Source organism: Pyrgilauda ruficollis, unplaced genomic scaffold (genome assembly GCF_017590135.1).
Source record: "Pyrgilauda ruficollis isolate IOZ18807 unplaced genomic scaffold, ASM1759013v1 scaffold179, whole genome shotgun sequence".
In the NCBI taxonomy this organism is placed as follows: domain Eukaryota; kingdom Metazoa; phylum Chordata; class Aves; order Passeriformes; family Passeridae; genus Pyrgilauda; species Pyrgilauda ruficollis.
The window spans coordinates 442,362-457,696 of record NW_024516875.1 but is presented as its reverse complement, the minus strand read 5'-3'; the positions used below and the strand labels follow the sequence as shown (position 1 = coordinate 457,696).

General features: G+C 41.0%; 1 protein-coding gene across 1 annotated transcript in view; it reads right to left on the bottom strand.

Annotated features, from left to right (window-relative positions):
* Window positions 1–15,335, bottom strand: part of SCUBE1 (signal peptide, CUB domain and EGF like domain containing 1) — a 188,325-nt gene that overhangs the window by 135,487 nt on the left and 37,503 nt on the right. The window contains exon 4 of the mRNA XM_041464335.1: window positions 1,450–1,584. Coding sequence (XP_041320269.1) covers window positions 1,450–1,584 — 135 coding nt within the window. The remainder of the gene's footprint in view (window positions 1–1,449; window positions 1,585–15,335) is intronic.

Sequence of the window (15,335 nt, the reverse complement as noted above, 5' to 3'; positions counted from 1 at the left end):
ATTTCATTAGTTTCCATCTCAGATAACTAGATTCTTTTTTTATTACAGCTGGGAATTTTTATAATGTGCAAATTGAAATAATGATTGCAGCGCAGTACTCTGCAAGTGCTTTTCATTAAGCCTCCAGCTACTATTCCTTGCTCTGTTGGATATCTCTGAGTCAGGACTACTTTATGGTGGACAGAAATCTGGACAATTTAGGTTTAAAGAATTACTAAAAAACCTATAGATAACAACCTCAAACATGCACTGGTTCATGTAACTTAATTGCATATTCTTGTCATAATCAAAATACTTAATAATCATGCTAAAAAGTGGACCTGTCCATAGTTATATATATTCCACAGTTATATATATTTTCCATAGTTTCATGATTCTGAAAGTCAAAATCACTGCTTGTCATTACAATTCTGTTTAAGCAGACACACAGTGCCAGAAACACATCTACATTTCTGAGATGCTGCGCTGTAGCAAAACGACAATGTTTTGCTTTCTTATCAACAGAATGACTAAACTCATACTCTGTGCTCCAGTATGTTTTTCTGGTTAGTATTAGTCACTTAAAATAGCTCAGAACCATTTGTGTGGCCTGTTGAAATTTACACTACTGTTGATCACCAGACTCATCTTGCTACTTTGTCATTCTGTATTGCTTACTGGTAAATGAGTTTGCCAGCATATCTTCCCACTGCTGCCAGGGTCACAGAAGCCTGAATGAACACTGAGAGAGTCCACTTAATTGCAAAGATTTATGGCTATGTTGTGTTCTTTTCTCCCTTTCCACTCAAACTTGTCTTCCATGTCTGACATCTATAGAAAATGGAAAACTGCTTATTCTAGTCCAAAACAGAAGCAGACTAGGATCACAGTTCTGCAGGGATTCCTTGTTTCTATTGCTAGTGCATAGGCAACAGAGAAACTGGTTTTTAATCCACCTGAGGACAGGGTACTGAACCAAAGAAAAATCCTGTGTCAATACAGTATCAGCCACGATCAGTCTGCAATGAAATAATGAGCTACATGACTGGCAAAAACCCCCACAAGCTGTGTAACTTACAGAAGTAACAAGCTGCTCATTTGGATTTAAGATACCATGCTTTCTAAGGTGAAACACAGGTGCACCATTATCCAATAAACAGATTTTTAAGTTCTGGAAACTCAGAACCAGAAAGTTGCTATTTGAAAACCTGTCTCTGCCTACACAAAGAGTCTGCTGTGTGAACCAAGCATAATTTGTGTGTCAAACCAAAGCCTGTCTCTTTGTCTTATTTATGGCTCTGCTACAAGTTTGGCTAGCAGAGGAATCAATCAAATCCAACCAACCAGTAAAATGATTTTGGGAACTGTGGAGATTAAAAAACAAAAAACCCAATGAAACCCAAACTGTTTTAGCTTTTCTGACTGAACACGGTTATTCTAAAGAGCACATTTTACCCACTGAAAACTTACCAATGGAGCGATGAATGCAGGTGTGCTGGTTATCACTCAGAAAAAAGCCCTCTTTGCACTGACATTCGTAGCTGCCCATAGTATTTACACAAATCTGCTGGCATCCTCCATTGTTATCCAGACACTCATCAACATCTAGAAGACAAAAGGAAAAACAAATTCAAGGTAATGTACAGATTCAGAATATGAATCTAGAAGAGTGAGGAACACACAAAAAGGCATGCTGTAAATTAAGCTAATGAAGATTACCCAAATCAGTTAATCCAAATTAATCCCTCTAATTATTTTTCCTGTATCCTAGGGTTGAAGTTAACATGAAAAAAAACCCAAAACAAAACCCGAAACAGTGGGGAGATGAATCCCCCTATGTCTTCACGTATTCTGAGCTGCAAATTGATTTCCAATGCACAATGAACATGAACAACCTAAAAAGGCTGTGACCCCATCTACCAAGTGTGCTGTTGCATACTGTCATTCCCACTCGGAAAGACATACTTCAGATCTACAGTAATTTCTAGCAGGGACAGCAGGCAAACACAAAGGGCATTACTGGGTGAAAAGAGTCTTTATAGAGTTCTGATCTTGAACAGAACAGCATGTTTCAATTACTGGAGTCATAACCCCCTACTTTGTCAGTTTGTTTAATGTTGTTTAGTGAAAAGAAGGCTTCTTAAATCTAAATGTTCCATGTCTGTATTGTCATTTTAATAGGCAAATATATAAAACCACAAAGGCAGTATTAGCTACTGGCTGTTTTGAGGGCCTATCCCCCATCACTTTGGCATAACTGTTTTTAGGCTGTAGTGTTTAACAGATACCTATGTATCAGCACTGCCACTATTAGGTATCTGACCCACATTCAACTTTGCAATTCTCCTGTTTTGCTTATGAAAATGAGTCATATCTATTTTTTGCTTTTTTCTTGCCACTTGAAAATTCCATGTTTTTCTTTTTTGTGAAGACTCTTCTGCCAGTTATTTCACAGTATGTGCCAACATGTCAGCAATGGAGTTGGTGTGTGTTTTGCTTCCATTTTATTTTTGGAAGGGGCAAAAAAAACACAAGAAAGCTAAATGATCCACAACACTCCAAACCTCAGAAAAGCTGGCACAGCTCCTGCAGAAATTAGTTCCACCAGGACTGGCCACAACACACTAAGGTAAACCCAAGCTGCTCTTGCTGGTACTGTTGCAAGCAAGGCCAGCTCCAGGCAGCTCTGAATGCAGGGCTGGCCATGAGCTCCAGCAGCTTGCTCAGCTATTGCTGTTTGTGCTGCCTTCATGTGACAGCAGTTGTAGCTTTTTCTCACAGAGAAAAAAGCTCTGGGGTAATTTACAGCAGCCCCCAGGGAAACTAGGCAGTGTCATTCTGTCTTGAACTATAATGTAAGTGTGTAGACAGTCCTCCTTTTTTTATTTGCCAGAAAATGTTAAGTGCTATTGACTCAAATTTTCTGTATCAAAATCGCCCCTGCCCTCAGTTCTTACTCTTTTCCAGATGTGAACATTTTCACAACCCAATCAGAGATTTTGGGAGTGTGTAGGAAAAGGGGAAGTGAAGACTTTCCTTGCCTACTGCTGCACAAGAAGAAAAATAAATAAGACATCTTGGTTAGACCCTTCCCCTGTCAGTCAGCAGGCCTTGCTTCCCTATCAGTACCAACTCAAACTTGCTCCTTCAGAACAGCAGCCTGGAATCTAGATTCTCCTTTTTGGAAAATTAGCTGAGCACTTACTGAAGGAAAGTCTCAGTTGGTACATGCACAAGCCCCAAATTATGCTACAAAGTATGTGGTCTTCCCAGAACTCTGTTTATGGTATCACAAAGTAACTCAAACAGTTGCCTTTCAACCCTCATGAATAATCTGAAATGAATGCAATGATTTGTAAATGTTTTTTTTTTTTTTCCCTGCTCTTGATAGCAAATGCTAATCACTTACTATTTCCATAAAGAGATTGATTTCCCACCAAGCCCCAAATCCATATGCTAGAATAAAATTATTACAATCAAAACTCTTTAAAAAGCTTTTCTATGAGGAATTTCTTACAATTGTGTTCAATTGCTACTCTCAAAATTATTTTAGTATGTATTTGTGAAGGACTTGAAGAAAGCAAACAGCTGGGATCTAGGACTACTCTGTACCATTCATATGCTTTGCAATGGATCTTGGCCTGATGGTGCAGGATTTACATGTTGTCAGGTCTTAGTCCTATCAGGGTTAGGCTCTTTGGAGCACTTTGTATTATTGCAGTCTTAAAAGGCAGTATTGCTTACTATTCACCACACCAAGCAATCTATTGGACAGGGATACCTGGAAAACATTTACTGAATTCTTCACTTGGTAAACTTTCTTTCCAATAAAGTCACTTTATGATCAACCTATCAGTTTATTAATAACCCAGTTGAGAGAACAGCATAAAATAGTCTTCTGAAGTTATGCAAGAGATCTCCAAGAAACTCAAGCTTTGGTAGATGTGGCAGAGTAATTCCTTAATGTCTCTGAATTTTTTCAAATCTCACAAATGAAATACCTGCCCAAGGGCCTATTTCTTTTTTTCACTGCGCAATTTCTTTTTAAGTGCAGCTCAAGTTATCCACCTGAAAGTGGAAACATTGGTAGTGCAGCATGGATGAGACTGAATTGTGGACCAGACTTTCTAGAGATTAAGTTCCACATAAACGCCAAAATAAGCAGTCAGATTTTCAGCAAAGCTTTTTTTTTAGCTCCAGTTTCACTGGCTCTCTACACGTCAAATACGTCTGTTGACAGTTTTGAAAAAACTGAGGGTAGATTCTCAGGAGCTTTAATTGGTGCCAACTCTGTATGACAGTTTATACCTGCGCCCCAGGGCCTAACTCTAGAGATTTGAAAACAGTCACTTATGGCATAAAAGTGACTCAAATACCTACTCTAAGCCCCAACTAAACCCATATTAAAATTCTTTAAATTGATTGAGCACAAATACAAAGCTTACTTGGTTTATTACTCTATTATTAATAAAACAGATTTTTTTTCTCTTTTTTTAGAACAATAGACAGGTCTTCTTTCATAAACTTTTACACAAAATCAGGTACCACTGATCATTCAGGACCAGTCTCTCTGAGGAGGGCAGCCTCAAGTAGAAGGAGCAAGCCTCCATTCCTTTAAACTGGTGTATGGAAAGTCAAACCCATTTCCTAGCCTCCTTATATGACAAAAGTTTCAGCTTGGTCTCCCCACCTGACAGTGTGCTGGTTCCTAAATTACATTATCCAGTGCTTACAGGAGAGCTGAGTCTTAAAACCCCACTGATGCAGGAAGATTTCAGCAAGTCTTTACAATCCAAACCCACAAAAGAATGTTACATGATTCTCACCTGAGCTGAGCTCAGATGGTTGTTCCACATGGCTGCTCCAACCCTCATCCTCAAAAAGAGGATGAAGAACTAGTAGAGAGTGAATACACATCCTTAAGCCATTCTCTGTAATGCTCATCACAAAGAACTGTCCCGTGATTCTGTTTGCCAAAGACAACTGCTTCTAGAAGCACCTAGAAATAGCTCAGTTTCCACAGCTCTTAGCTGCTCCTAACCAGCACAAATAAACAGCTCAGATGACAACCAGCACAAAAGCAAGAATTGCTGCTGCAGAATTTAGACCAGTGACAAACCTATGTTTGCAGGGAGAGGAGACCCTGGACTTCAGAGTGGCCAGTCCACATCAAGGACAACCAGGACCAGGGCAAGAGCCAGCTCAGGGAAAGGCTGGGAAAGAAGGATCTTTCAACAGAGATGGAGAGATAATGGCTGCATAAATGCATACATATATAGCAATATCTATATCTCTATATCAGAAGCATTATGCAAATGAATGCAGATTTCAATTTGCATAAGACCTCTAGCTTTTTGGCCCACTGCCTTCATATAATCAAACTCATGTTCTGTACCTTAGCAAGATGAGATCCTCTGGAGAGTGGTAGTGTGGAACAGTATCAAAGGGTAGGAAATATTACAGTTAATAAAGATGAATGTTTTATGAATTAAATAAACAAATGTTTTCGGTTTCTCATTTAATTTATCTGATGAATTTTTCAAATTAACTTCACTGGTGTTTCACCCTATCTGGCACAGAGCTTCCTGCAGTGTTTGGCCTAAAGAAGCTGTTCCAGCAAAGTGTCCTGTTTGGATACCGTGGAGGGAGAAAGGTCTGCTAAGGGTACCTGAAACCAAAACCATGAGCAGGAAGACACAAAATTGGAAACACTACACAGAGTCAATGCCAGGAACAGTATGTCCATTGTTTTCTTCCTTCCTTGATCTTCTCTTCCTTCCTTCTGACATTTCTCTTTTATGTCAGCATTTTCATGAACACTTAAGACCCTCAGAAATCTGAGTCTTCAAAATCACCAAAGCATTTGGAAACCATAGTAAAATGTACTAGCTGTCGCACCAAGACTTCTAAACACAGGACTTTGACTCATGATCTAGGGAGCTGATCCCGCTATTTTTTTTCCTCTAAGCTACTCTTAGAAACTTTTGGAAGATATCTCTAAGATGCCTATTTTACCAGTGCAGAACGTCATGACAGAGAGATGAAGAACTGATAACAACACTGCAGACTTTTCTCAAATGTTAGCAACAAAACACCACTTAGGATATTTTGCATTTGTAAGGGAAAAGATTAGCAACCACAGGCTTGGAAAATGTAAGTGCCTGATTCTGGAATTTTAAAATCATTACATTCTGAATATTTCTAGAAAGAAAGCTGGCTGAAAGTCTAATGAAAATTTTAAAATATCACAGCATTGTATTTACTACAGTCATAATTATACCAAAATCACATCTAGCCCAGCATCTCCGACACTGTCCTTGTAGCTCATGAGAAGACTGTAAAGATGGGACAAAACCATTCCAAACATGTTCTCCCAGGTTTCAGCCATCACACACCTATCAACTCTACTAAATCACTTCCTAGACTATTGTCCTGCTGGATCTTTCCTATGTTGATTTCTCTCATCTCCAATGAGCCCAACATGATGAGGCAATTACTTCTCCATTTCAATTATGATATTTAATTTTATTTTAAGTTTTACAAAAGTGACATACTTTTGTTTATTTCTAAAATGCTGCTTCATAGTCTGGATGAATGCCCCCGGATTCCATTATTGTGAGAAAGAGTAAATATTCATTCACTCCTTGCTTTTTCTGCATTTTTCTTCATCTTACAAATCCCCCTTAGCCTCATACTGTCTCTCTAATCTATCCTGAATCCTAAAGCACAACAATACACAAATAAGATAATCACAGAAACAATTCAAGTGACTTCAGTATATCATGTTTAAAACAAAATGTGCTCATTTCTATGAGTTAACCTTTAATGACAGCAGCATTTGGAACACACTCTTCTCACTTCTCTAATCCTCCAAGTACCATGATGCTCTGTTGGAGTGGGTGTCTTGGAAGATGGGATCTCAAGATATCCATGTAAGCCCAAAGAGCAAATCTGGCATGCAGGAGTGGTACCAGATCAGAGGCTGCAGGCAGGTGCTCCTGCTGGAACGCTCCTACAAGCAGTGACATGCTGTGAAGGTAGGGAGGGTGATCCCTTGCAGCAGCTGAGGGGGTCATGGAAACAAGAATCACTGCTAATTGGAAGACCTGCCAAACCATCTTCCTTAGATTGACTTCATATGAGCCCATAGGGAGAAATATTAGAAGCAAGAGACATTGCTACCTACATACACAGCATTTGTATCTCCAGCAGATCTGAAATCAGACTTCATCAAAAATTTAAAAGCTGGGCCTAAATTTTCTGTTATTTGCACATGAAGCTAGATTCTACTTTTTGTCCCCTCTTTTCAGAAACTGAAAAATCTGGTGAAGAAAAGGAGAAAGAGTGCCACAGCCTTGAATTCAATGCTTCATTCATTCCCATAGTTGCAAAAATACTCACCAGAGTCCTTGGGGAGAAAAGATGCACTTGCAGAAGATGGATCCTACAGTAGTCAATGTATACTGAAGTAGACATAAAGAACACCCCTCAAACCAACAAAAAGTGTGAAAAACTACCTTTCCCCGAGAAATAAAGCACATTTTACAGATGTGAAACATAAAGAAACAATCAGAAGAATGCTCTTGGGTGATGAATACTACAACAATTCTAAAATAATTGATTAATTGATACCTAGAACCACTCTTTTCATATGTACAAGGATAGAACACTTAAAGTGATTACTGTGATTTGTCCTGGAGAATTCAGTCTTTTAATGGGTTACAACCACCTATCCACTCCCACTCAGCACCCACTGACTGGGCTTCTTGTTTGCCTGCACAACTTGAAAAGGATGCTTCAAATCTTTTCTGTAGTTATTTTCTGACACACAGTGGAATGTCTTAAATTTCACAGTAGGCAAACACCATGTAAATGCAGCTGCAAGAGACTTCTTTGCTCTGTACAGCCCAGGAAACACACATGTAACTCCCAGTTTAACTCTGCTGCATGTGATTGCTGCCCACTTGCTGAGCTGAAGGTAACAGCCCCATGGATATTGTGTGGATGTTGCATCACGTTCAACTCTCTTGATATTGTTTGTCCTTTCTTAACCAACTGGGCAACACTCTCTCTGTCCTCTTAAGACACCAAAACTCTTTTCACAGCTTTTAGCATTTCCAGAATAAAATCCAAGTTGCTGAATGTGACAGTTGTAGCTTCTATGCTTTCACAGGTGGCCTCCTGACAACAGCGCCTAAACTCAGCTAAGTTCCTGCTCAATTATTTGTTCATGTTATCCACTCTTTTGATTCAGGCTTTAAGACAATTGTGTGTGAATTTTATCACACTTCTTTTCATCTGTGCCATTGTCCAGGGAATGCCAGCAGCCTCCAGCTAGGCACGAAGCTCTTCTGTGAGGCAGACATCTACAGCCCCATTAGTGCAAGCTTGCAGTTCCCACTGACATCTAGTTATATGTAGGCACTCCAAGTGGCAAATGCTGGATTAACATTACTCCATAAACTAGTGGAGGGAAGCTAATTACAGATACAAACAAGCAGCAGTCCAGATCAATTGAAGGAAAAATTTGAGATAAGTTAAGTAACTTATTTAGTCTATTATCATAATGTCCCTTTGTCTTTTTCCTCAGGATCATTAACTCCTGCGGCCTGAACTGAACTATCCTTCTTCCAGGATAATTACTGTTTATACCTGCTTCCTTTTACATTTAATTATAGACCCTACCAAGACTAGAAAAATCTGGTTTGGGTTAACTCTAAACTGCTTGTTGTTGTTCTTGTTGTATTGTTATTATTGTTTCAATAGGAAACACGCTTCTTCAATGAGAAAAAGATTTTTTCTTTTGGGTTAAACAAACCATGAAACTTGACATGAAAAGTGAGACAGTATCTCCATCTCAAGTTGGTAAGATTTTCCAGGTCTATAGCACATGAAGTACTTCCTTCCCGAGCTCTGGTAATAAAAGCCTAGAAATGGCTAGATTAAATATAATTATCTGTCAGTAACACAGTTAGGGGCCTCTCTAGAGTCAGATGAGTGATTTTAACTTCAACACTGCAGCACCCAGTAGGCTATGAAGTCATTCTCATGCTCTATATGGACAATACTTGAGGTCCATGAAAAGTGGAAGACATGGGAGAGTCTCACACAACTTTCAATACAGTGAAATGAGAACTACACCAGGAGTAGAAAAAGATTGGCTTATTCAGGTGAATTGGCTTAGTCAGACACATATCTACTCATTAAACTTCTGGGGAACAGAAAATTGCTGAAATCCTTCCTGTAGGTCATATCAAAACAATTACATTTTCCTGAAAGTATCTCCATTGGTGAAAACTGTTTCATAAACACAGCCTCAGTTTCTGAATAGTTTCAGAGAATGAATGCTTCCTTTGGCACCAAACGTTTGGGCAAATGGGCATTTTTGCCACCTGGGAAATGACTTCAGCATTTCCACTATCCTAAACATGAGCAACACAAACCCCAGCGTTTAGAACAAATATGCTCTCTGATTTCTCTGGACAGAAATACCTGGAACATATTTAAGATCTTACAGCAAATAGTAATTTTTTTAAAATATGAAATGGCAACACTAGCTTACTACTCAACCCAGTTGTTCTGTATCACACAGTACAAAGCTGGACTGGTTGGTTGGGATTTTTTGACTACCTGGGCTTAAGAAAATAGTTGAACATCTGTGCACTAGCTAAGCAGCAGCCACCCATTAGAACATGTAAGCTGCAGTAAGTTGTGTTAGTGCAAAGCAATTCAACAGGTGGACACATTAGCCACATTCACTTCTTATAAAGAGAGACCAACATTGCCCTGAGCTGGGAATTACCAATGAAAAGCAAGAGCAGTCAAAAAACCTGACTTCAGGAACATCATATTTATGTAGAGAAGGCAAGAATTTAGTAAGTTTGGAGCTGGCTTCATAGTGTACAGCCAACACAAAGAACCCAAAATAAATCAAAACAACCACCTTAACTCCACCTTCACTGTAAAATTCACCAGACCTGCATATCCTTTTTGCCAGCACTTGGGAACACACAAAGGGATTTCTCTAACAGCTATAGAGCACTGTGCAATTTTTAAAGGAAAAATCCTAAGAATTCTTACTTAAATATACACTGGAGATCATCCAACCTCTCTGCTCAGGCAGGGTCATCCTCGAGCATATTACTCAGGATTGTGTCCACATGGCTTTTGAGGGTCTTCCATGGAAGGAGACTCCACACCCTCTCTGGGCTGCCAGCGCTAGGTTGCTTGCACAGTAAAGAAGTTTCTCCTGATGTTCCTCATGGAACACTTCCTGTGTTTCAGTTTCTGCCCGTTACCTCTGATCTTGCTGTTTGGCATCACTGAGAAGAACTTGGCTCCCACCTCTTGTCAGGACACCCTCCACGCAGATACTGACGGACATTTGTAAGATCCCCTTTTGGTCATCTCTTCTCCAGGCTAAACAGGCCCAGCTCTCTCAGCCTCTCTTCATATGAGAGATTTCTAGTCCTCTAATCATCTCCACAGCCCTCTGCTGGACAGAATCCAACAAATTCTTGCATGTAAATTATTCTTTAAATTACAGGAACAATGCAGAGCTTTCTATGGGCAACTTATTTCACTGAAAGCCTTCCTACCTTTTACTCTGAGATACCTAATATTGGTACAGAACCTTAAATCAGAGGGAAAACTATTTACATGTTAAGGCAAATGGACTGACCATCTACTGATAAATTCTGCTACGTGAAAGCCCTGAGGTCCCACTCAAACACGCAGCCTGTGTGAAATGATGAAGTGGACACTTGCTGGAATCTACTCAAAGTAAAACTCAGTCTTTGCCTGGGGTATTGATGCCATTTCAGAGCACAAGAATGAGTACTCACATTCTTTCAATGTGCAGTCATCAACAGCCTGAGCCTGTCATCCACTTGGGTTTTATATAGTGGAGGACATTTTCAAGTTATTTTTAAAGTGACTAAAACCAAATCTCTTAGACTTCCCTAACATGTTCATACAGGGAGTTTAGGAGTTTTTTGTAAGTACTGAACAGCATTTGGTGGCATATAGCCACTCTCAGGCCTATTTAAGAAAGCACTGCAGTTGCACAGGCAGCAAAATACCTTGATTTGTACCTGTTGTGCACATAGAAGTTTTGATGCACTGGGAGCAGAGTGCTTAGCATCTTATCTAACAAGCCCTACATGACTGGTCACACACTGCAAATCCAATGCCCCTAAATCCTTAAATGGGTCCAGAACCCTTTCATTGCTGTCATACTCATACTTTTAACGGAATTTCTGATTTATTTCAGAAGCAGTTTCTCAATTATGCCTTCAAAATAAACAACACAAATAATTAAATAGTTTCTCTACTTTTGAATCATTTTTGCTCCAAACTATGGCACAATATGGACTCTTATTTATATAACAAAATATATTTTCATTACAGAAACACAGAAGAGATAGAGCTGGCAGGAACCCCTGGAGATCATCTAGCCCAATATTCCTGCTGAAGCAGGGGGACCTGGAGCAGGTTGCACAGGATTGTATCCAGGTAGGTTTTGAGTCTCTCCAGAGAAAGAGACTCCACAGCCTCTCTGGGAAGACAGTTCCAGAGCTCTGTCACTCTCCCAGTAAAGAAGTTTTTCCTTATATTCCAAAGGAGACTTCCTGTGTTTCAGTTTGTGCCCCTTGGCCCTGAAGATATTTGTGTACATTTATAAGATCCTCTCTCAGTCATGTCTTCCCCCATTTGGTTCCTCACAGGAGAAATGCTCCAGTCCCATCCCCTCATCTATACAGCCCTTTGCTAGCCCCACTCCAGGAGCTCCATGTCCCTCATGTCCTGAGGAGCCTAGAGCTGGACACAGCTCTCCAGATGTGCCTCCCAGGCCTGGGCAGAGGGGTAGGATCACTCCCTGAGCTGTAGGCAATGCTCTTCCTGATTGTCCCCATGATTCCACTGACCTCCTTGCCCTCAGGGCACTGCTAGCTTGGGAACAGCTCACTGTCCACCAGGACCCCCAGGTCCTTCTCCTCAGAGCTGCTCTCCAGCAGGTCACCCCAGCCTGTCCTGGTACCTGGGGTTGTTCCTGCCCAGATGCAGGAACCTGCCCTTGCCTTCATTGAACATTGTTGGGTTCCTCTCTGCCCAGCTCCCCATCCTGTTGGTCTCACAGAAGGACAGCACCTTCTGGTGTGCCAGGATACTCCTTACTGTATCATCAGCAAATGTGCTGATACATCTCCCCTTCACCCAGGGCGTGATGAGTAAGAGGAACAATACTGGGGCCAGTCCTGACTCCAGGGGACACCACTGGGTACAGGCCTCCAGCCAGACCCTACACTGCTGCTCTGCTGTTCAGGCAGTTCTCAAAGCACCTCACTGCCCACTCAGCCAACCTGCATTCCCTGAGCTCACCCATGAGGATCTTGTGGGGGACAGTGTCAAAAGCCTTTGTGAAGTCAAGGCAGAGAACATTCACTGCTTTCCCTCATCCCCAGCCCACTGTTCCATCACAGAAGGCTACCCAACTAGTCAAGAGTGATTTCCCCTTGGAGAATCCATGATACAAACAAAGGGATCACCCTCAGCAGCTTTGCAGATGACACCAAGTTGAGCGTGCAGTGACAATCCAGAGAGACCTGGACAAGATCGAGCAGCGGCCCATGGGAATCTCATGAGTTTTATCTAGACCAGGTGCTGGTGCTGCCCCTGTCTTGGTGTGTGTGATGGACACAGGCAGTGGATGAGCAGAGGGAGCAGCCCTGGCAGAAGGACTTGGGGGTGCTGTGGGTGAGAGCTGGCCCTGCCCCAACCCAGAACCCCCCTGTGCTGGGCTGCACCCAGAGCCCCAGGGCAGCAGGGCAGGGGGGATTCTGCCCCTCTGCCCCGCTCTGCTCAGCCCCCCCTGCAGGGCTGCATCCAGCCCTGGGGCCAGCACAGGAAGGACAGGGAGCTTCTGGAGCCAGGCCAGAGCAGGGACACCAAGGGGATCAGAGGGATGGAGCAGCTCTGCTGGGAGGAAAGGCTGAGGGAAGTGGGAGTGCTCAGCCTGGAGAAGAGAAGGGTCCAGGAAAAACTCACTGTGGCCTTCCAGTAGCTGAAGTGAGCTTACAAGAAAGTGAGACAAGGGCTTTTTACAAATACATGCAGTGATAGGACCAGGGAAAAGGGCTTTAAGCTAAAGGAGGGTAGATTTAGATTTGAAATTAGGAAGGAACTCTTCCCTGTGAGGGTGGAGAGGCCCTGGCACAGGTTGCCCAGAAAAGCTGTGGCTGCCTAATCCCTACAAGTGTCCAAGGCCAGGTTGGATGGGGCTTGGAGAAACCTGGGCTAGTGGAAGGTGTCCCTGCCCATGGCAGGGGATGGAACTGAGTGATCTTGAGGGTCCCTTCTAACCCAAACCATTCTGTGATTTTATGGGTTTTTTTTTTCTCCACATGCTCAGAGATAACATCCAGGATGAGCCGTTCCATCACCTTTCCAGGAATGGTGACGCTGACTGACCTGTAGTTTCCTGGGTTTTCCTTCTTGCCCTTTTTGAAGATTTGAGTGAATTGTTTCTAATAATTTCTTTCCATATCTCATAAGTCCTCTTAATCATAAATTTTGCTTTAATCTCAAGCATTGAAAATTCTCTAAACAATCATTCTTGTAAAAGTATGTCCACTGACTTTTTAATGAGTAATTATTATTATTTTGATGTTAGCTACAGTCATCAAAAAAGTCATATTAAAATGTGCTGCCACTCCATGTTCCTTCCTGCTCCTCTTTTATGCAAAACTACGTCTTATGCTCTGATCCAGCTCCAGTAAGAAACAGGGAATATTTTGAGATGCTGAAAAGGAACTGAAGTCTGCAGAAGGCAATGAAAGCAGTAAAAACAAGCCTCTACCTTAGTCTTCTAGTTTGATCCATACTTTCAAGTTTGCACACTGCACACTGAAATCAAAAGAATAATGTAAAGATGCAGAAATTCATGAAGAGTGTTAGATGGCAAAGGCAGGGCCCTATGGAAATCTGAGACCCTAAAATCTACTTAGCAAGAAATTCACTAGCAACCTTTCATCTAGAACTCTTTCCTGCTGGAAAAGAGTTAGATCTCATTTTCTAATACAGTTAGCAACTATGTAACAGATATTCTTCATGATGGCTGTTTCTTGACTGTACAAGTGGTATTGCTTATCATAAATCAACACTGCTGAGAACTGCCTCCATTCTAAGCATAGCTCAACAGTGACTCTGACATCAGGGATCTGATGACTTCTTTGTCTGATGCCTTTTTGTAATCCATAAGAATTCAGTGTTTCCACTGGACCTATGTAATTTCTAGGACTGAAAAAGGCACCATTCCATTAGGGAGGGCTTGAATGCCATACACACCTGACACACCCATTAGAGGCTGGAATCCTGCACCCTCAGGTGAACACACATTCTCCCATGGTTTAAGTAAGCACTAAACACAATGCAGCTCCCAAAGCTTTGATAAATTCAATGTATTTTATAGTTTTTCCATTAAGGAATACATCAATATAGGCCACACTGGCTCAGAAATTTGCTATTATGAGAAAGTTAAAATGAATTAACAAAAGACACAAAACTAATACAAATGAGGTAAAGCAGTAAGGATGCAGTATCTCTGAGCTTGTTGAGCCAAGACACTATCTACAGCCATATCAGACTAACTAAGATCATCCGTATAGGATTTAACTTACACATATTAGCTTCACACTCTAAGCTGCTTATTCTTTACTTTCCTGAGTGCTCCACGTAGAGAAATCTTTGCTGTGATTGATTACCTCCTCCAGGGAGTAAGTATTTGAAAAAAAAGAAGAAAAAGGCTCAGACAACAAGAAGACTTGCAGAAACAAGAGACTAAGATTGATGCTGCTGTCACACAGCTCCCAGTTTCCTAATTTATTATGACAGTCTGAGAATCTAACTTCATAGCTGACAGCCACCAAGATTTATTCTACACTTTTGATTATTTCCCCATACCTAACAAAAAGCTTTGGTCTATGCTGATTTATACTCTCACTTGTTTTGGTACTTTTCAGATCACATTGACTTAAGAAAGCAAACATACAGCAAATTAACATATAAAGAAAGTTATATACCATTTGAACTCCAAAGATTAATGAGGGTGACCAAACATTAGAGTACTTTTAAAGGGGGAAACTTTATACAGAAATAGAAAAAGCAAGATAAGGAAAGCAGAATGTTGAGATCCCAGCTTCAGAGAGAGCTGGATACCAAAGACCTTTCCATTAATCACCAAGAGAATTCCAGATTTTTACTGGATGTTGGAAGATCATCAGAACTAAGATGTTATAATCCCATCTTGAATGAGAGATTCAATTTAGTCTTCTGACTTGGCACCATGGAGACGTTCA